The 21254-nt window shown below is 39.9% G+C and overlaps 3 protein-coding genes across 8 annotated transcripts; all 3 read left to right on the plus strand.

Annotated features, from left to right (window-relative positions):
• Window positions 1-6794: 6794 nt before the first annotated feature.
• LOC121177102 lies at window positions 6795-9063 on the plus strand. Its single transcript, XM_041031309.1, has 6 exons — window positions 6795-6875; window positions 7523-7721; window positions 7899-8243; window positions 8395-8502; window positions 8622-8656; window positions 8800-9063. The coding sequence occupies exons 2-6, from the start codon at window positions 7682-7684 to the stop codon at window positions 8920-8922; spliced, it is 651 nt and encodes a 216-aa protein (XP_040887243.1). The 5' UTR covers window positions 6795-6875; window positions 7523-7681; the 3' UTR covers window positions 8923-9063.
• A 1806-nt stretch (window positions 9064-10869) lies between these two features.
• Window positions 10870-15290, plus strand: LOC121177033. 4 transcript variants are annotated; one of them, XM_041031223.1, is made up of 7 exons: window positions 10870-12699; window positions 12825-13513; window positions 13749-13947; window positions 14125-14469; window positions 14621-14728; window positions 14848-14882; window positions 15026-15290. In XM_041031223.1, the coding sequence occupies exons 3-7, from the start codon at window positions 13908-13910 to the stop codon at window positions 15146-15148; spliced, it is 651 nt and encodes a 216-aa protein (XP_040887157.1). In that variant the 5' UTR covers window positions 10870-12699; window positions 12825-13513; window positions 13749-13907; the 3' UTR covers window positions 15149-15290. The 4 variants fall into 4 exon arrangements, with proteins under 4 accessions (XP_040887157.1, XP_040887159.1, XP_040887156.1 ...); XM_041031225.1 differs by having other exon boundaries at window positions 13805-13947; XM_041031222.1 differs by having other exon boundaries at window positions 12825-13947.
• Window positions 15291-18710: 3420 nt separating this feature from the next.
• LOC121177009 lies at window positions 18711-20839 on the plus strand. 3 transcript variants are annotated; one of them, XM_041031195.1, is made up of 5 exons: window positions 18711-18756; window positions 18857-19201; window positions 19389-19499; window positions 19611-19645; window positions 19744-20839. In XM_041031195.1, the coding sequence occupies exons 1-5, from the start codon at window positions 18711-18713 to the stop codon at window positions 19864-19866; spliced, it is 660 nt and encodes a 219-aa protein (XP_040887129.1). In that variant the 3' UTR covers window positions 19867-20839. The 3 variants fall into 3 exon arrangements, with proteins under 3 accessions (XP_040887129.1, XP_040887130.1, XP_040887128.1); XM_041031196.1 differs by having other exon boundaries at window positions 19389-19493; window positions 19609-19645; XM_041031194.1 differs by lacking the exon at window positions 19611-19645 and having other exon boundaries at window positions 19685-20839.
• Window positions 20840-21254: the final 415 nt, after the last annotated feature.

A 21254-nucleotide genomic window follows, 5' to 3' on the forward strand; every position in this document is an offset into this window, starting at 1 on the left:
GTTGGAGATCAGCACTGTGGCTTCTTGACCACACTGAACCTCCACAGTCTAACTCTAAGAAACTGAGACAGAGATCCAGCCTGAAACAAACAGCAAAGACAACAAGAGATTTAGCTGTTATGGGAAGGTAAAGGACACCTCTCAAGAATTTAAAAAAATAAGTAAATATGTTTTAGTGAAGTTGAGAGAAATGTGTTGGTGGTACTTACTGAAGCTGCAGTTAACTGAAGCTGTAATCAAGGTGACATTCACCATAGTGCGTATGATTGTAGCTTCACAATGTCTAAACTTAAACTGTGCTCCAGGAAGAGTGATGTCAGCGTAAGAGGTGGGGTCTTTTTTTTCTTGCTCACACGACATGACAAGAGACAGAAGACAAACTTATTGAGGATATTTCATATGAAGTTATTGATAATGTTCAAATCAAAACAAACAAAAAAAAAAGTACATAAGATACATCAAGGCCTTTATGTGAGATGGTCACACTGCAAAGATTCACATAACTTTGGATATGATCCTAAAAATGACCGTATCAGACAACTTTGTTGTGTGTGTCTGTTTTTGTGTGTGTGAACTGAGGAACTTTACTGTGCAAATAGTTGTAGTTAGAAGGAAGCTTCATATGTTTTCTGGACTGGCTACAGACAACAGTGTGGTTTAAAACACCGATGTAAGTGTGGCGAGGGACACCAAGGGGAGGATTTAAATTACAGACAATGCCACCTGGGGACTTGCACCCCAGGAAATATCTAGAATAAATACTAAAAGTAAAAGGCACACATGTACATTACTGAGGCAGAGGCATGAAATGAAATATATAAATGTATTTAATAATCAAGAAAACAAGCAGGGACGGGAGCTGCTGGAAAAGAAAGAAATGGGTTAGAAACAGATGAAAAAAGTGCTTCCATCTAAATGAAATATTTACAATGTATTTTATTTCAATTTATCTACTGTAAAGGGAAGGCCTCAACATTCATTTAAAAAGAACATATTTAAAGTTTAAAATTAAAGTTAAAACACTAGGCAGAGACCACATGCAGAGAGGCAGTCTACACAAAGGAGTGCCAGGGGTGCTACCACTACTCACCTTAGGTGCAGCAAAACCAAAGTCACGGCAACCTCACAGCAAACGGTGCAGTCTATAGTGTCCCTGTGTGTTAACTCGCATGCAGTTAAATGAAGGGCCCTCACCACAAGTGCTTAGCCTCCCCACATTACAGCTCTGCCGAGGAAAGGAAAGAAGCAAAGGAAACAAAATTTAATCAAAATCAAACAAACAATGATAGTAAAGCAAAAACTATAATGTAACCCCATAACCAAATAAACAATAACATTATTCAACAAAGAAAAAACACAACTTAACCCAGTTGGTTAGAAACAAATTCAAACAAAAGAGATTAAAGAAATTAGAAGATTAAAGAAACAAACCTAAAAAGAAACCTAAACTGAAGGCAAAAATCAAGAACAAAGGGTCAAACTAAATCTACAAACCAAAACTAAATGTAAAGAATAAAGCTATAATAAAGCTACAAGTGAACAAAGGTTAAACTAAGGTCAAACAGGGGCAAACTAAATGTAAAGTACATTTAAAAAGAGGGGGCAGTAGTGCAGGTGAACCTAAAAAAGAGGGAGGAAACACCATTAACAATGCTCACACTGCATATTATTCACATAAGTATTCGAACAAAAGAGCAGTCGTAGGCCACCTCACCACAGGATGTAAAAAAACGTGCACGAAAAGCCTTCACATGGAATACAGCACACGGACAGCCACAGCAGGGACAGAGCAGGAGGCAAAGAGACAAACAAAAGCTCACAGGTGTCTTATATAACCTGGCCCTGATTAGGAGGAGATGGGAGGGGCCGGCTCAAGGCTCAGCAGCTCTACCTCGACCAGTGGAATAGATGCGTAGAATCATGACAAATCATTCAGAATTATCAATCAGAATTATTCAGTAATTCCTTGTTTTATTTTGCAACCCTGTCCCTAGTGTGTCTGTCCTCAGTCTACATTCTGTCTTGTTTCCTTCATTGTGATTGCCTGCCTCGCCCTGACCGGATTCACCTGTTGCCCATTAACTCTGTGTATTTACATCTTCTTGCTCCCCCTGTTCCTTTGTGGGGGGGCAACCTCATTTCAATTTCAGTGCAAATAATAATAATAATAATAATAATAATAAACATGAACAAACTCTTTAAATAACCTTTTAAATAAATGAACAGGTTCAACCCTGGTGTCTTAGAGTTACCATAGTTCTAAATGGAGTTGAGAGTGATTCAGTGCCAGTACCTTCTAAAGCTACACAGAAGTAAAGCTGTTGTCAGGTAAAAGGTCTTCATGGTGTGTATAACTGCAGCACTGCAACATAACTGAACTGCGCTCCAGTTACGCTGCTCACAACGTAAAGAGGTGGGGTAAGGGAAGAGAGAACCACAGAAGGAAGCGAAAAGAAGAGCGCACCTCCTCTTTATGTTGAAGACGTACCCTTCCTGGACTCACTTCAGTTACGGACATTGCAGAGCTTCAGTCGTGCACACGATGATCAACTTTACCTTGATAACAGCTTTCATTCTCTGCAGCCTCAGTAAGAACTGGAACTCATTTACTCTCAAGCTCATTATTCATTTTATTATTGTGTGTTTAACCTGCTGTCAATCAAACTTATTTATTAAGAGCTATTGTTTCCCTTCATGTTGCTTTGAAACAACTAAATCTCTTGTTGTCTCTGCTGTTTGTTTCAGACTGGATCTGTGTCTCAGTGTCTGAGACTCAGACTGTGGAGGTCCAGTCTGGTCAAGAAGCAACACTGCTGATCTCCAACATTTCCAAATATGAATCTGTGACATTCTGGTTCAGAGTGATCAACAGAACCAACGTCAGCTGCATCTCTGTTATGTACAAGTCTAACAGCAAAGCTGAATTCTGTGATGGATACGACAACGGAAAATTTGAAATGAGATCCAACGCCTCTAATGTCTTTCTCAAAATCAAAGAAGTGGATTTATCTGACTCTGGACAGTATTTCTGTGTTTTTTACACAAGTGGACGTCCAATTATCGGTGTGATTTATTTAAAAGTTAAAGGTGAGATTACTGCAACGTCTTGACTTTATTCAGTCATTTATGTTTGTGATTTTATTTTACTATAAAACTCTCAGAGAGAGCTCTCTTCTATAAACCCAAGTGACAAAATAGTTCTTAAGACACTAGAAATATGTCAATATGAGGCAAAACAGTCAAAACTAAATCAAGACTAATTTTATGTTCTTCTCATTGAAAGATAATGAAACCAATAAAGACATGAACTCTAAAGGTAAGACTCTCCTGAAGATTTCAACTCCATTCAGTTTTATTCCCTTTACTGTTTAGTCAAGACAAACGATCTTTCTTGTAGAAGAGGAGTCAGATCAGTTTTTAAGTGTCCTAAAGTAACGTTTGTCTTTATTTTGTTAAAAAGATGAATCTCATTAAAACACTGACACAAAGACTAAAAGTACAATTCTCTTTTTCCAGAGACTGACAGAATAAAGAAGCTGATGACTGTGATCATGGGTGGTCTGGCTGTTTTTGCAATCATTTGTCTTGGTGTTAGTCATGAAACATCCAACAGGTACTTAACAAAAACTTTCAGCCTCAATGTAACATCATTACAAATTAAGGAAAAATACTGTCAAATGACCGATTAGACACATTGTCCCTTTCATTCAGCTTGTAGTGAGGACACCAATCCACAACAGCAGAAGGTAAAACAAGTTGTGCCAGTTCAAATTGGTAGCATCATGACAAATCAGGATCAGGATTTCCGCACAAACGCAGCTATCTGACATGTGCAACTGTGTGTTCTCTTCTTTTCAGGATCTGGACTCTGCACTGGGTTTGGATTCAGCAGTGATGAGAAGCAGGAGGCCTGCATCAGAGAGACAAGTGGAGACTCATGTTATTTATACTGCCAGCAGATAGACTCAGAGGGGAAGTCGTTTTCCACATGCTTTTCTTCTCGTGTCTCTCTCTCTTGTATCTGACTTTGATAACTGTCCAGACGGAGTGAGGACCACATCAGTTGTGTGACAGGAACAGGCAGCACAGTGTGGTCTGATCACAGCTGAAGTGAAAACCATGAGGCCTGTGAAGTCAAAGCTTTGTAAGAATAAAGGGGGAAGTGAAGCAGTGAATACTGGCTGACTTTCATCTGTCACACAGTGATCAAGGTCCACATTTGTATAAACACTGGTACAAAACATCAGTGTAGAAAATGGATATTCTACCTGTGACTTCAATGTGTTACATGTCTGAACTGAAGACACGGTTTGTCTTAAGAAGAATATTTGAATATTTATGACCCCACATGACCAGTGCTCCACTCTGCACTGTGGTTACAAGCTGCACTGCAAGCATTAGTCAGATATCTGTATCTGAATCTTTATCGCCTGCAGCAGTGTGATACTTCCACAACCTCATATGAAGCCATTCACTCCGCTTCAGGCTCTACAAGGAGGGAAGGCAAAGAAACACCACCTCCAGGGATCACCTGCTGCCTCAGGCCCTCAGCACCTGTTTGAGAAAGAGAAAATTGAAAACAGGCCAAGTGCTACACATCCTTAGTGCTGATGAAATAATCCAAAGAAACCAATTCAAAATAAATCCAAATAACAAAAGACAAAATACAACAACTGATACTAACAGTTAATGTTAATGAACACAAAACAAATAACTGCAACCTAAATAACAATGAAAATGATGTTAAGAAAAAGAAATAATTTAAAATAGGGTGCAGGTCTCTGCAGATTAAAAAAGCTCAGGACTCTTCCACAGTCAGAGCAGCATGTACCCAAACCGGCACATCACAGAACCATACAAAAGAACAGCACACTACAATGAACTGTAGTGTGCCAAAGAACAGCAGTTTACACAGAGCAGCAGAGCATCCAGGGAGTGGTAGCTGGTGGCAGGCCAAGCAATAGCCGGGACTCTACAAAAAAAATTTAAAAAAGGGGCACAAACAGATTTAATAATAATTGAATTATATCTTTAAATAATAACTGAAACCCGTACGTACCACTCTCGCCATGCCATAAGGCGCAGCTACTCAGAGGTTCAGAGGGTGTGAGCCTCGAAGGCCGCGGCTCGACCACACTGCAGCACAAAATATACATTACTAAACAGTCTGAAGCCAAGCCACAGACACACAAAGGGCAGGCAGATAACAGTGACTTACCAAACGGACACGCAAATGCACCCGGAAGGCATCCAGTGGACAACCTTTATTCTACAACATATTAAAATAAACTAGATAATCAGGACTGAATGTGAAAATAAATATTAAAAACAAAGCTGTGGGGAGATTCTATGGCAACCTGCTTGTAATCACAGCACATGCTCACCTGGTGCCCACCGGAAGTGATTGGGAAATCAGGAAACACACATTACTACAAAACACAAGGAAAGAACTATGGCCTACCACTTAAGCATGATAGTAACAACCTACAGGCTCACAAGGACCACAGAGATCAGAAAATGCATAATATTAAACTTTCCTTTCATCTTTCTTTCCTTACCAAATTCTCCCTAACCCACACATACCAAAGCACTGCTCGCAGGAGGCCTCAGACAAAGAGGAAATGCCACCCATTCACCTGGCCTTTTAAAGGCGGGCAAATCTGTTCCTGCCCATTAGTGGGTGGAGCGACAAACCTAAACCAGTCAGGCCTCAACCCACACACAGGGCTTCACATTTAACCAAAAATAAATGGAGATTTGAACCTCTACAGTTTCATGACCACTGGATACACTCCATCTGCTGATGAAGATCATGTCATATGATGCTGCTAAATGGATCTTGTGGTGAGATAGTTTTCCTGATAAACTTTACTTGTTTAAAATTCACTTGTCATGACTTTAGCACTGTAAACATCTGTGAAATGGGCTTAACATTAAGTGTTTTCAGGCACTTTACCGGACAGGAGTGAACACAAAAACAAGTGGAGGAATTATTACAGCTGGGGAAAATAAAAACTCTGCAGGAATGCTGGTATTTTTTAAGAATAACTTAATATTAACCTTTCCTTTAAGGTACCCGTATAACTTGCATGAAATACGCACTTACATGTACAAATCACACATCTTTGTGAACATGTAGAGCATGAGATAAAAGCAGAACAGAAACCATTACATGAGAACATGCTCCCACAGAATCATTATGGCTCCAAAAATCCACAGAACACGGATTACTTATTTTGTCTTCTTTTTTTTTTTTTTATTTCAATCCAAAAGTAAACGTTTATGACTAATGGAAAAGGAGCCAGTATGCACCTTAGTAAGTGTGAATCTTTTGAAGTGTTCATTTCAAATGTACTGGTGTACATGAGTCAGTAAGTGAACACATCACCGTTCATTCAGCCTGAAGCTCAGCATTGATTCAGACCTTCCTCAGTTCTCTACCTTCAGTAAGGAATTAATGATCGTATTAGGAATGAGATTGTGGTTTCACTGTCACTACATAAGCTGATAATGAGAAAGTAATATGCTATGAATCACAGCTCAGGTGCTCAGCTGTACTGAGCACCTCTTGATCTGTGAGCATCCTGTTCGTGCTGAATCTCAAACTGTTTCACTGATCCCTCCTCAAAAGTCACACTTTACAGATTCTATACTCACGCAAACTCACATCACTACGTTTGTGTGAAAAGATGTCTGTAGCAAGGTGACACAGCCTCATATCAAAGCTCTGACACTACTACTAAAGGCTGCACATTTTAATCACACTACAGATCAGGTCAAACCCACAGCAGGTGAAGGTCTCATCCATCTCCACTGTCACATTTGTATTTGAACCTACTAAGCTCTGCAAACATCAAATCTTTATCAATGTCCAGGTAAGATTTCAAACTCTATCACTGATGTAATCATTTCATCAACTTCTACTGAGTGCACATTATAATCAAGCAAAGAAAGTGTACACTGTACCAGTGTACACTTTCTGTGCTCCTGTAGCAGGTTTTTCTAACATTTATCATCAACATTAGCATCAGTGCAACACATGATATTGTTAATCATTATTTAGATCATCTGAAGTGGTTTATAAGATACAAAATACAATGAAGGTTTTCTTAACCTTAACCCTAAGGACTCATTTCTTCTGGTTTAGTCACAGATCTTGATAAAACTGTGGGTTGCAAAAGTCTGTGTCATACTTCATTGCCAATTATGGAGATTAAACTTGGCTAACTGTGGCTTAAATGGATGGCATTTTTCCTGTGGTAAGTGAAAATGTTATATGGAAGCCTGATGAGACCCTCTGACTTGTCCTGATTCTCCTCAACATAACGCACAAAGTAGGGTTAAACCTCTATGCAGTGATGTTTCAGCAACTACTCCAACCTATACAAAAATGTTCAGTTAAAACATCTGCTGGATATGCAAAGACACAAACTGATTCCTAAATCACTTTTTCTGAAACATCACCTACATTATTCAGAGTTTTATCACACAAGATAAGACATTTGTCCTGTTCTTCTTTCAGCTCTTATTTTGCATCAGTTTTATGAGAGAATTTCTTTGCTCATTCGATGAAACCAGATCAACAGAAGAACACCCCGCCTCTTTAAACTGAGACCACTGTCACTGGAGCACAGTTCAGTTCCTAACATTACAGTGGTGCAGTCCTACTGTACACACAGCGATGAACCTTACCTCGGTAACAGCTTTACTCTGCGCCTTCAGTAAGTACACCTACTTATTTTCTACCAATACAACAACTGCTAACCTTTCTTTAGTACAATAATCTGCTCCAACACAAACTTACACTCTGTTCATTAATAACATCATTTACAGTTTACATGAATTGTTTGGTTCCGTTTGAACTACAAGTTTATGAATAAATGATTTTCTTGTTTCAGGCTGGATCTCTGTCTCAGTTTCTCAGTTTCACACTGTGGAGGTCCAGTCTGGAGAAGAAGTCACACTGATGTGCACCAACTTTACCGATGGTGTTTCTCACATCATCTGGTTGATACTGGGCAACGAACCCAACGCCAGCTGCATCTCCTCCATGATCAGCTCTAATAGCAATGCTTCGTACTGTGATGGATTTCAAAATGGAAAATTCAGTATGAGCTCCAACACCACTACCCTCTTTCTCAAGATCAAACCAGTGGATTTATCTGACTCTGGACTCTATTTCTGTGGGTTCAACTTTAAGGGAAAGCCAGTTATTTTCACTGCAACATATTTAAAAGTTCAAGGTAAGATCAATGTGAAATTGTTTCTGTATTTTGATTAGAAAGAAATAGATATGTGTTGTTTTTAGTCTTTGTCAAAATAATAACTAATCTCAACACACAAGAGACAGAATATGATAGAAAACTTCACCTTCAATCATCTTTCTTGTTGAAGAGTCTGAAGAACAAACAGATCTGACGAGTTTGATCCTGGCTGGTCTGATTATTGTCCTCATTCTAATCATCATTGTTCTGGTTTTCATAATCAGGAAACTTCATACAGGTACTTTTATGTTTTAAGTACACAGCTTCACAAATGCAACACTTCCTGTTTATCAAATGGTGCGAAAAGCAATATGTTGAAACAATGAACTGATCAGATGAACTGTCTCTGTCATTTAGCTCATAAAGAGGGACAGAATCCACAACACAGTGAGGTAATGGACACGTAACCTTAGATTAACATTGATCACTGTCTGTTTTTATGTTGTCTCATTCAATTCACTTTCCAAGTGATGGTTTCCTGTTCTCTCACATGCTCAGCTGCATGAGATGAATGACTTCATATTTTCATTAACAGAATCCAGGCTCTAATGACCTGAACTATGCTGCGCTGAATTTCCCTCCAAAAGCAAAAAGAAACCAAAGACCTGTGTCAGAGAGAGAGCTGGAGACAAATGTCGTGTACGCTGCCACCAGATAGACTCAGGAAACCACTGGAACAGCAGCTCAGAGTGGAGCTGATGCTTTATCACCTCATTATGTTATTTTGGGTTTTGTGTAGTTGGGGGATGGGATGAGTGACCATCACTGTCAAAACATTTTGGAATAAAGTCTCTATGTTCATGCAAACTTTGCCGTCTCTGCTACACTTTCTTTCATTCTCACTCTTGAGCCAAAGTCTTTATCATCTCATTATACATCTGTGTCTGAGAGGAAAAGAATATGGCTGCTGGTTGATGGAGGAGGAGCCAGAAAAGACACTGATCTGTTCAGATTCTCTCACAGTGAGACTTGGTCTGCAGCAGTCAAAGTGTTAAGTGAGATGCAGATGAGTTGTTTGACAGGAAGAGACAGCACAGTGTGGTCTGAGAACACCTGAGGTGAAAATCATCAGCTCTGTTAGATCAAACGTTTCTCTAACTAAAATTGAGAAATGGGCTGACCACAGATAAACAGAGAAAACAATCAGCCTCTACATGCACAGTTTCTGTAAAACACAACGATGTATAAAAGTAAAGTAACTCTTCATTGAATCACGTGTGTCTATATTTACATGACAAATATCTGCATGAAAAATACAAAGAAGTGTTGGTAACAGTTATTAGTGCACCAGTGCAAACCCACGCTGACAGTTTCCACTGTGGTAACAAAGTTGAACACTAAAGCAACGTCTCAAACACAGGAAGACTGGCCTTCATCTCTACGCCTCATAACCACAAACAACAAGGTGTCGTTATTTCCAAAAATGTCACTAAGACATTCTTTTTGTTCTGTGTGGCAACATATTTAGTGTTAAATGTTATCAGAGAGCGTCTGCAGAGTGTAGCTGTAAAACCTCAAATGCACATACTCTGACGTAAAGAGACTTTTCAGTGACATCTTCTGTGTGTGTGTGTGTGTGTGTGTAGCGAGTCAGGTAGTGAGTGGGAAGTGTTACCTGACTGGCAGACACACAACATACTCTTAGGGTAGAAAGTACAATCCCACCTCCAGCAGCAGGCTTCTAATAACTTCTTTGTGTCTTCAGGCCTTGTAGTTTTATATTCAGAAGTGATTTGTAGAAAGTGAATTCTCCAGTGGACCACCATGATGACACCAGCTGTGGTAAACCACTTGTGATTATATTTACTGTTTTCACTCCCTAAAGATGATCTAAAGCAGAGAGCAGCATCTACATTTTGAAGTATTCTGTGGCTTTAAAGTATATTAAATGTTAAATTACAACCTTTCTGTCTGTTCCACAGTTTGCAGGTGAGTTTGAAATCTTTAAAGCCTTTTTTTCTCAGCTGTACTGCTTCTGTAGTTACTGTCCCTCTGCCTTTGCAGGGCAGTAAAGTTCACAGTGAACTGTTTTGTCTGTTAGTATGTGACACATCCATTTACTGTACTAATAATTATACATTTGAACACTGTTTTGTCCCTACAGACACTGCACCACTCTACACAGTCACTTTTCATTTTTTGAACATTTATTTTTACACATATATAAAAATATATTTACATATATTTACAAAGACATGTACAAAGATATTTGCAAACATATTTACAAAGACATGTACAAAGATATTTGCAAACATATTTACAAAGATATGTACAAAGATATTTGCAAACATATTTACAAAGATATGTACAAAGATATTTGCAAACATATTTACAAAGATATGTACAAAGAAATTTACACATAGATTCAAAGATTTACACATATATACAAAAATCAAAACAAAAACAGACACAGGAAGGAGTCAGTTTCCACTTTGGGCCAGCTGAGGGGTCTTCTGCAGGGCGGCACGGATCCTTGACAGAAAGATCTTATTTCCTTTGTTGGTGAAGTGCACTCCATCTGGCAGAAATAGTCTTTTGTTGTTGAACTTCAGGAGTGGGTGTTCAATGACTTCACCGCCGATGTCGCCGACAATCTGCTTGACCAGAGAGTTGACGGTCTTTCTCTCGCTGTTAATTTTGCATGGCCGTCCATACCTCCACACTTGCCGCTCATTGATGGAGGAAAACAAAATGAGCATTGAGGGGAACTCGCCATGAAGGTGTGTCAAATTCCTCTTCATGTTAAAGGCGAGTTCCCTGGCAGGAATCAGTCCCAGATCGTTTCCACCGGCGTGGAAAACCACAATGTCAGGGGGATTCTTGTGTGTGGACAAGGCAGCGTAAAAAGTGGGAAGGGCTTTACACCAGCGAAGGCCTCCTTTTCCAAACCATTCCACTCTGGCGTTAAGTCCAAAGTTCTCCCCAAACATCTTCAGCGCTGCTTTTTCTCCATGCTCAATATAACTGGACCCGATCATCCATATCTTGATTTCTTGTTTTGTGTCTTTACTGTCCTCCTTCCTTGTGCCGTTCTCTGTCCGTGTCTGTGACTGGGCTTGTTTCACAGGAGAAGGATGTTGTTTGGAGGTGCTTGGTTTCTCCTCTTCCCTGTTGAGCCTCTTCAGGACAGATCTTTCGATGTAGATCTTCCTCCTCTTTCTGTCTGGGGAGGGGAACTCACATCTTTTTCTGCTGCACTTTATAACGTCACTGTGCGGCCTCTTCAGGTCAGATCTTTCATCACGTAGCGGCCTCATCAGGACAGATCTTTCATCACTGGGCAGCCTCTTCAGGACAGATGTTTGGATGCAGATCTTCCTCCTCTTTCTCTCTGGGGAGGGGAACTCACATCTTTTTCGGCTGCACTTCGAAACCTCACTGTACGGCCTCTTCAGGAGAGATCTTTCTTCGTAGCTCTTCATCCTCTTGGTTTTTGGGGAGCTTCTTCCTGGGCCTTCTTGGGTTTCTCGTCTGTAGAGACTTGATGTGAGCCTGAAGTTCTTCTTCTCAGACTTCACGTCTTCTTTTCGCCTTCTTTCGAAGAGCTGGTGTGATGCCAGGCTCTCTGACAGTGGGATAAGATAAGATAAGAAATTTACTTGTTAGGCAGCTCACAAGCAAAACAGGAAAAAAGAATAAAGTGCAGAAAAACAAGAAGTGTGCATGCAATTCAAGTACAAGAAAATGTGCAAAAAGTAGTGTACTTACAATGTTAGAAAGCTCTTGGTCTTCTTCTACTCTTCCACTGTTCTGGGAAAGTTGCTTTGTTCACAGGTGGTTTTTCAAAATCTCTCAGTTAAGACTGTTGGAAATTCTCACAACTAATGCCAAACTGATGGGTCTTTGGTTCTGCAAGCAAGAACGAAAGTGAACTGACGAGGTAAAGAGTGTGGAATTTAAAGACCTGGGTGAGTTCCGGAATGTCCTGTGATCTCAGTGCTTTGTGACATCACTCAGTCATAGGGACCAATCAGTGAATGGGACAGTGAGTGGCACAAACTCACCTAAACAGTACATGAAGCAGAACACAAGACTTTTTTTCTTTGGTAAACATTTGTGGCCTGTGTGCTGTTTTCAGAATCCAGTCCAGAAAACATGAAGTTTCCTTCTCACTACAACTAACAACAACAAAAACACAGACAACAAAGTTGTGTCTGATACGGTCATTTTTATGATCATAACCAAAGTTATGTGAATCTTTGCAGTGTGACCATCTCACATAAAGGCCTTTATGTATCTTATGTACATTCTCTTTTTCATTTTGGTTTGAACATTATCCTCAATAAGTCTGTCTTTTGTCTCTTGTCATGTCGTGCGAGCAAGAAAAAAAAAAGACTGACTGGAGCGCAGTTTAAGTTTAGACATTGTGAAGCTACAATCATACGCACTATGGAGAACGTCACCTTGATTACAGCTTCAGTTAACTGCAGCTCTAGTAAGTACCGCCACATTTCTCAACTTCACTAAAACATATTTACTTATTTTTTTCAAATTCTTGAGAGGTGTCCTTTACCTTCCCATAACAGCTAAATCTCTTGTTGTCTTTGCTGTTTGTTTCAGGCTGGATCTCTGTCTCAGTTTTGTAGTGTCAGACTGTGGAGGTTCAGTGTGGTCAAGAAGCCACAGTGCTGATCTCCAACATCTCCGAAGAGGAATCTTAGACGTCCTGGTTCTTACTGGTCACCAGAACAAAGGCCAGCTGTGTCTCAGCTCTCAGAGCAATCTTTAATACTGTGGTGGATCTCTAACTGGGTATCAGCTGATGCTTGTTGAGAACTGTGTGATCTGTGAGTGGAAATATCTGACTCTGGAATGGCAGACATACAATTTACAGTGTGCTCCATTTAAATGTTGAAGATAACATTATTATAAATCGTCTGGTATCTATTCCTATGTTTTTTTCTTTCTTCTTTCTTTAATAAATATACTGAACACCTCTTGATCTGTGAGCATCCTGTTAGTGCTGAATCTCAAACTGTTTCACTGATCCCTCCTCAAAAGTCACACTTTACAGATTCTATACTCACTCAAACTCACATCACTACGTTTGTGTGAAAAGATGTCTGTAGCAAGGTGACACAGCCTCATATCAAAGCTCTGACACTACTACTAAAGGCTGCACATTTTAATCACACTACAGATCAGGTCAAACCCACAGCAGGTGAAGGTCCCATCCATCTCCACTGCCTCATTTGTATTTGAACCTACTAAGCTCTGCAAACATGAATCAAATCTTTATCACTGTCCAGGTAAGATTTCAAACTCTATCACTGATATAATCATTTCATCAATTTCTACTGAGTGCACATTATAATCAAGCAAAGACTGTACCAGTGAACATTTTCTTTGTAAGATACAAAATTTTCTTAACTTTAACCCTAAGCTCTCATTTCTTCCACGCAAAAGTCTGTGTCATGCTACCAATTCTACCCGTACTTCTGCTTTATCACACAAGATAAGACATTTGTCCTGTTCTTCTTTCAGCTCTTATTTTGCATCAGTTTTATGAGAGAATTTCTTTTCTCATTCGATGAAACCAGATCAACAGAAGAACACCCCGCCTCTTTAAACTGAGACCACTGTGACTGGAGCACAGTTCAGTTTCTAACATTACAGTGGTGCAGTCCTACTGTACGCACAGCGATGAACCTTACCTCGGTAACAGCTTTACTCTGCGCCTTCAGTAAGTACACCTACTTATTTTGTATCAATACAACAACTGCTAACCTTTCTTCAGTACAAAAATCTGCTCCAACACAAACTTACACTCTGTTCATTAATAACATCATTTACAGTTTACATGAATTGTTTGGTTCCGTTTGAACTACAAGTTTATGAATAAATGATTTTCTTGTTTCAGGCTGGATCTCTGTCTCAGTTTCTCAGTTTCACACTGTGGAGGTCCAGTCTGGAGAAGAAGTCACACTGATGTGCACCAACTTCACCGATATTGTCACTCACACATGCTGGTTCATACTGGGTAATAAACCCAACGCCAGCTACATCTCCTCCATGTACAGCTCTGAAAGCAATACTTTGTACTATGATGGATTTCAAAATGGAAAATTCAGTATGAGCTCCAACACCACTACCCTCTTTCTCAAGATCAAACCAGTGGATTTATCTGACTCTGGACTCTATTTCTGTGGATTCTACTTTAAGGGAAAGCCAGTTATTTTCACTGCAACATATTTAAAAGTTCAAGGTAAGATCAATGTGAAATTGTTTCTGTATTTCAATTAGAAAGAAATAGATATGTGTTTTTTTTAGTCTCTGTCAAAATAATAACTGATCTCAACACACAAGAGACAGAATATGATAGAAAACTTCACCTTCAATCATCTTTCTTGTTGAAGAGTCTGAAGAACAAACAGATCTGACGAGTTTGATCCTGGCTGGTCTGATTATTGTCCTCATTCTAATCATCATTGTTCTGGTTTTCATAATCAGGAAACTTCATACAGGTACTTTTATGTTTTAAGTACACAGCTTCACAAATGCAACACTTCCTGTTTATCAAATGGTGCAAACAGCAATATGTTGAAACAATGAACTGATCAGATGAACTGTCTCTGTCATTTAGCTCATAAAGAGGGACAGAATCCACAACACAGTGAGGTAATGGACACGTAACCTTAGATTAACATTGATCACTGTCTGTTTTTATGTTGTCTCATTCAATTCACTTTCCAAGTAATGGTTTCCTGTTTCCTCACATGCTCAGCTGCATGAGATGAATGACTTCATATTTTCATTAACAGAATCCAGGCTCTAATGACCTGAACTATGCTGCGCTGAATTTCCCTCCAAAAGCAAAAAGAAACCAAAGACCTGTGTCAGAGAGAAAGATGGAGCCAAATGTCGTGTACGCTGCCACCAGATAGACTCAGGAAACCACTGGAACAGCAGCTCAGAGTGGAGCTGATGCTTTGTCACCTCAATATGTTATTTTGGGTTTTGTGTAGTTGGGGGATGGGATGAGTGACCATCACTGTCAAACATTTTGGAATAAAGTCTCTATGTTCATGCAAACTTTGCCGTCTCTGCTACACTTTCTTTCATTCTCACTCTTGAGCCAAAGTCTTTATCATCTCATTATACATCTGTGTCTGAGAGGAAAAGAATATGGCTGCTGTTTGATGGAGGAGGAGCCAGAAAAGACACTGATCTGTTCAGATTCTCTCACAGTGAGACTTGGTCTGCAGCAGTCAAAGTGTTAAGTGAGATGCAGATGAGTTGTTTGACAGGAAGAGACAGCACAGTGTGGTCTGAGAACACCTGAGGTGAAAATCATCAGCTCTGTTAGATCAAACGTTTCTCTAACTAAAATTGAGAAATGGGCTGACCACAGATAAACAAACCGAGAAAACAATCAACCTCTACATGCACAGTTTCTGCAAAACACAACGATGTATAAAAGTCACTGTTCATTTAATCACGTGTGTCTATATTTACATGTCAAGCGCCAGTGTAAACCCATGCTCACACTTTCCACTGTGGTAACAAAGTTGAACACTAAAGTAACGTCTCAACCACAGGAAGACTGGCCTTCATCTCTATGCCTCATAACCACAAACAACAGTCGTGTCGTTATTTCCAAAAAATATACCAAGACATTCTTTTTGTTCTCTGTGTGGGAACGTATTTAGTGTTGAATGTTATCAGAGAGCGTCTGTAAAGAGTGTAGCTGTGAAACCTGGAGTCCTCAAATGTACATACTCTGACGTAAAGAGACTTTTCAGTAATATCTTGTGTGGACGGCTTAAACCTTTGGAAATGAGACGTAAAAATAGTTTTGGTTTTGGTTTAAAAGCCAGATGTGAAACTGAGTCAAGTCTGATATCTTGCCAGCTGATTGTTTGGTTGGTCATCACTGTGTAGTGCTGAGCTCCGTATTTGCAAGCGGCACTCTTTCATTTATTCTTTGCAGATTTATGGAAAAGGATGACAACACGGAATGCTGCAAACTTCATATATCACCTGCACTAATGCTGAATTTGCTCTGACACTTGGTTTTCAGAGGCCATTTATGCTGTCACAGTGAACACAAGGTAAAGATGAAAATAAAGAAACCACTGGCTTCTTAAAAACCCACCCACAGAGGCTCAGTTTCACAAAGAGCCATTTCATTTTTGCGATCATATGCACAGAGATGATCCTTACCTCGGTAACAGCTTTACTTCTCTGTAGCCTCAGTAAGTACAAACCTTTAATTAATACATTTATAGAAAAATGGGAATTCATTTCCTGTTTCTTTTTCAGCCAGAGGGTTAACATCTGCCTTCTGTTTCAGGCTGGCTCTCCATTTCAGGCTCCGAGTTTCAGACTGTGGAGTTACAGCAGGGTGAACAAGTTACGTTGCTGTGCTCCAACTATTCCAGTTCTCCTACTCAGATAATCTGGTTCAGATTCGCCAACAGAGCCAAGCCCAGCTGTATTAATTCTGTGTTCCAGCCGTCTGAGCCTGCGTCGTTCTGTGATGGATTTCAAAACAGCAAATTTGCTGCGACATCCAATATCTCCACTATCTTTCTCAAAATCAACCAAGTGGACCTGTCTGACTCTGGACTCTATTTCTGTGGATATTACATAAACAGACACCCAGTAATTGTCAGTGCAACATATTTAGAGGTTCAAGGTAAGACCGTTGTTGAGTCTTGTCTGTGGTGTTAGGTAGCTTGAGCAGATTTGGTAACGTACTGTACAGAGAGTCTTCAGTTAAAATTCTTTTCAAATCTTTCTTGCAGAAAAGCCTGGTAAAACATCGAGCCTGATGAGTGTGATCCTGGGTGGACTGTGTGTTTTCCTGTGCATGGTCATCATTGGTCTGGTTGTCAAAATCAGAAAATCTGGGACAGGTATTTGCTTAATTGTATTTGCTTTTTTTTTTTTTTTTTAAAGTTGTGTGGTTAAATTGAATTTGGTTGACTCTTAAATTCATGTTCGCCAAAATGATGAAGATGAACATGATAATGATCACGTCATTTTGCAATAAATAAAGATTTATCAGATTTTATTGTTTTTGTTTTGGATGTAATTTCCTAAAAGTAAAATCTGAATAACTATTTGATTGCTTCCGACAAAATCATTACAAACAGTATGTGGGATTTCTCTGAATCTGCTTTACAGACTCTGGACCCTGACGACCTCAAACACACAGCTCTGAGTTTGTGTCCAACAAGAAGAAGCAGGAGGCCTGCAACAGGGAGCGACAAAGAAACCTGTGTTATTTCCACTGCCAGCAGATAGACTGCGGAAGAAACTGCAACTGCAGTTCAGGGTTAGGGTCAGGGTTAGAAATGCTTTATCCTATTAATCTACCTGTTGTGATTTTTGTGTATTAGTAACGTGCAAGAGGAATTGTGAAATGGTAATAATGTAATAAATATGTACGTGTGTATTTTTTAAGATAAGCACATTAAATTTTCTCCCTCTGCCACAGTCTGTCTTGTTTGTCTTACGAATGCGGTCGGTGTTTGATGGAGGAGGAGCCAGTGAGAACATTAAGAGTCCACTGAGTTAGATGTTGATCTGCAGCAGTGGAGGAGGGAGTGAGTGAGATACACATCAGTTGTTTGACAGGAAGAGACAGCACAGTGTGGTCTGAGCACAGCTGAGGTGAAAAACACGAGGCCTGTATCAGTACAGTTATAAATGAAGTATGTGATAACCACTTAAAACAAAGGCCTTTGTGTTTCCAAAGTACAATGATAATGATGTTTTAGATGGGAAGATCGCACTTCAAACTCACACCCCTGCGTCAGAATGCCTCAGACTTGTAAGGAAGTATCTCAAGCAGTGTGACGGTTGCACTGTGAGATATAAAGCTGTTTATTCAGTTCCAAACCTTAGAATCTGTCAATCCTGCCAGCTCAGTGTCAGTAATGTGAAACAGGCCAGAGCCCTGTCTCATGTTCCCTGATTCCTGTATTGGAAAAAATCAAATGAAATGTTCTTTTAAGCAGGTAAATGTAAATTAGCATTGTGAATACACAGGATGTATATTCCAAGCACGCGTGGTACATCATTTTCCCTGTCTTAGATATGTTTTATGTATTGATCTTCCTGTTGTTTCAGAGAATCTGAGTGGAACATTAGATATATAGAAAGATATATAGGAAGCCATGCTCCAGTGTAATACTGTGCAAATACTACACAGTACTGACTTTCCCCACCAGCTGCCCACTCAATGTACTTTTCCCCCCGCTGACAAACCGTACTGTCTGTATCACTGAGGCATCTGTATCGTGACTACAGTCTCAACCAGATAAAGCTCGGCCGTCAGCTCTCTGCATCGCAACCACACACAACAAAGGGCCTTCATGTTCTAAGCAAAAGAGAACTAATACTTCATCACCTACCCATCTCTGCTAAAAGAGGGTGGGGTTGTTGGGGGTTGAGCTTGATGTTATATAGAGCCATTACAGTGACACGATTATACGGACAATGAGGAACTTCGCTGTGGTAACAGTTTTACTTCTCTGCAATCTCAGTAAGTACAGGTATTTAAAAAAAAAAGACACTGACTGCAATTAGAACTGAATGCAAACGATGGACTCCTGCAACTTTATCAGTATGTGTGTTTCTTTCAGGCTGGATCTCCGATTCAGTTTCAGAGTTTTACATTGTGGAGGTTCAACCTGGCAAAGAAGTCACTCTGCTGTGCACCAATTATACCAGCTCTCCTACTCTGATAATCTGGTTCCGAGTGTTGCAGCGGCTGGAGCCCCGCTGTATCTTTTCTATGTTCAAGGCGTCTGAGGCTGCGTCGTTCTGTGATGGATTCCAAAACGGCAAATTTGAAGTAACATCCAACATCTCCACTATCTTTCTCAAAATCAACCAAGTGGATTTATCTGACTCGGGACTGTATTTCTGTGGATATCACATAAACAAAAACCCGGTTATGGTCGGTGCAACGTATTTAGAGGTTCAAGGTAAGATTGTTGTTAATGATTTTGATGGAATACTATCAACAAAGCCTTTAATTCCAGTGCACCTCAAGGTGTGGACCGCAATTTTAGATATGAGACTCTTCAGATAATCTAAATTTTAAATTCTTCCTGCCTCACAAGCAACAGAAGATGTAAGGCGTGCAAAGTCTTATTTTTATCTTTTTTGTAGAATTGTTTCCTGGATTTGCAAAGGTGATGAGCGGGATCCTGGGTGGTCTGACTGTTTTCCTCGTAATGGTCATCATTGGTCTGGTTGTCAAAATCAGACATCTTCAGACAGGTACTTCTACTAACTACTTTAGCACCTGTTTGACAGACAAATCCGCAAATTCCAGCAATATTTCCAAACACTGTAGTTCAACTAACCAGATATATTATTTCTGTCATGTAGCTCAAACTGAAGAAAAGAATCCACAACAGACAGAGGTGATGTTTATTAAGGTTTTTTTTTTTTGTATCTCTCAGCTTCAATCATCACAAGTCACTTGTTTGAGATGAGTGACTGGAAATACTTGTACTCACAGGGCCAAGGCTCAGATGACCTGAACTATGCAGCAGTGAGTTTCCGTCCAAGAAGAAAAAGAAGCCTCAGACCTGCATCAGAGAGAGAAGAGGAGCTAAAGGCTATTTATTCTGCCACCAGATAAACCAAGGAAACACCTGGGACTGGAGCTCAGAGCGGAACTGATGCTTTATTTTTAATCCATGGTCATGGTCCCCTCACTTCAAACTCATCATAACATCGAAATGACTTTCATGTCGTCAGAAAGTCTTACTTTGTGAGAGATTGATGCAAAATCTGCCATATTCTTATTTATGCTGATTTGTGTTCCTTGTCTGTGTCTTAGTTTCTTTCTGTGTGTCATACGAGGGGCGATTGATGAGTTACACGGCTCCTCAGAGAACATAATGAATAGAGCTGAATAAAATACCATTTCTGGGTCTAATGACTGACTAAATATAAGCAACACATTGCTGCTTTGGCAGGGAGAGACAGCACAGTGTGGTCTGAGCACAGCCGAGGCACACTAACTCACAGCTCTTTGTGAGTGCAATGAGAAAAGTAAACCAGAACCAGCCTCTACATGTGTTATATAAGCTTTTTTAACACCCATCACTATCAGTATCGTGAGAGAGCTCTTAACCTCTAAAAGGTGTGAGGAGGTGCAGCCTCACATGAAACCATTCACTCTGCTCCAGGCTGTACAAGTTTAACACCTGACACATCAGAGCAAAACTACAGCAGGTGCAGCTCCCATCTATTTCCTCTGTGAGATTTACTCTCACTTCTTCTCAGTGCAGCTACTTGGTTGATCCCAGGGTGAGGGTTACCTTTCCTTACTAAACAAATAAAAATACTAGGCAAATAAGAGACAAACAAACCAGCTTTGATTCCTTGTGCAGGACCTGTATCTCTATTTCTTGCCAACATGCATTTTAGCAAACTCCACTCTGGCTTTTTTCTCATTCCAAAGCAGGGACTTCCTGGATCTTCTTCCATGGAGCCCACTTTAATTCACAAAGCGACATATGTTTTGAAGTGTTCCATGACTTTCTCCACCGATTGAACTTTCTTTTCAATCAGGGGTCGATTTTCCTCTTGCGGTCACATCCAGGGAGTTTGGACACAATCCTATGACACAATAAACTTCTTAATAATATCAGCAGCTGTGGTCACACGGACATTAAGCTGCTTGGAGATAATCTCGTAGCCTTTACTTTGACCATGCTTGGTGATCATTTTCTTCCTTATCTCCTCAGAAAGCTCTCTGCTCTCCTTTCTCTTGTCCATGTTCAGTGTGGTGCACACAGTGATACCAAACAGCACAGTGAGCCCTGATTAGAAAATGAAAGACAGCTGTGGTATTAATTGAAGACACTTCCTCAGTCTACAGTTCTGTAGACCTTGCTTCATTCTGTGGAGTTAAAACAGGAAAAGTCAAAATGCATAAATGTAATGGTCATCACAGGTCTGGCTCTTAAAAACAGGAAACTTCAGCCAAATATTTTTGAGAGCTACTGAATCTGTGGCTTG

This window comes from Toxotes jaculatrix, chromosome 23, assembly GCF_017976425.1.
Source record: "Toxotes jaculatrix isolate fToxJac2 chromosome 23, fToxJac2.pri, whole genome shotgun sequence".
Taxonomy (NCBI): Eukaryota; Metazoa; Chordata; class Actinopteri; family Toxotidae; genus Toxotes; species Toxotes jaculatrix.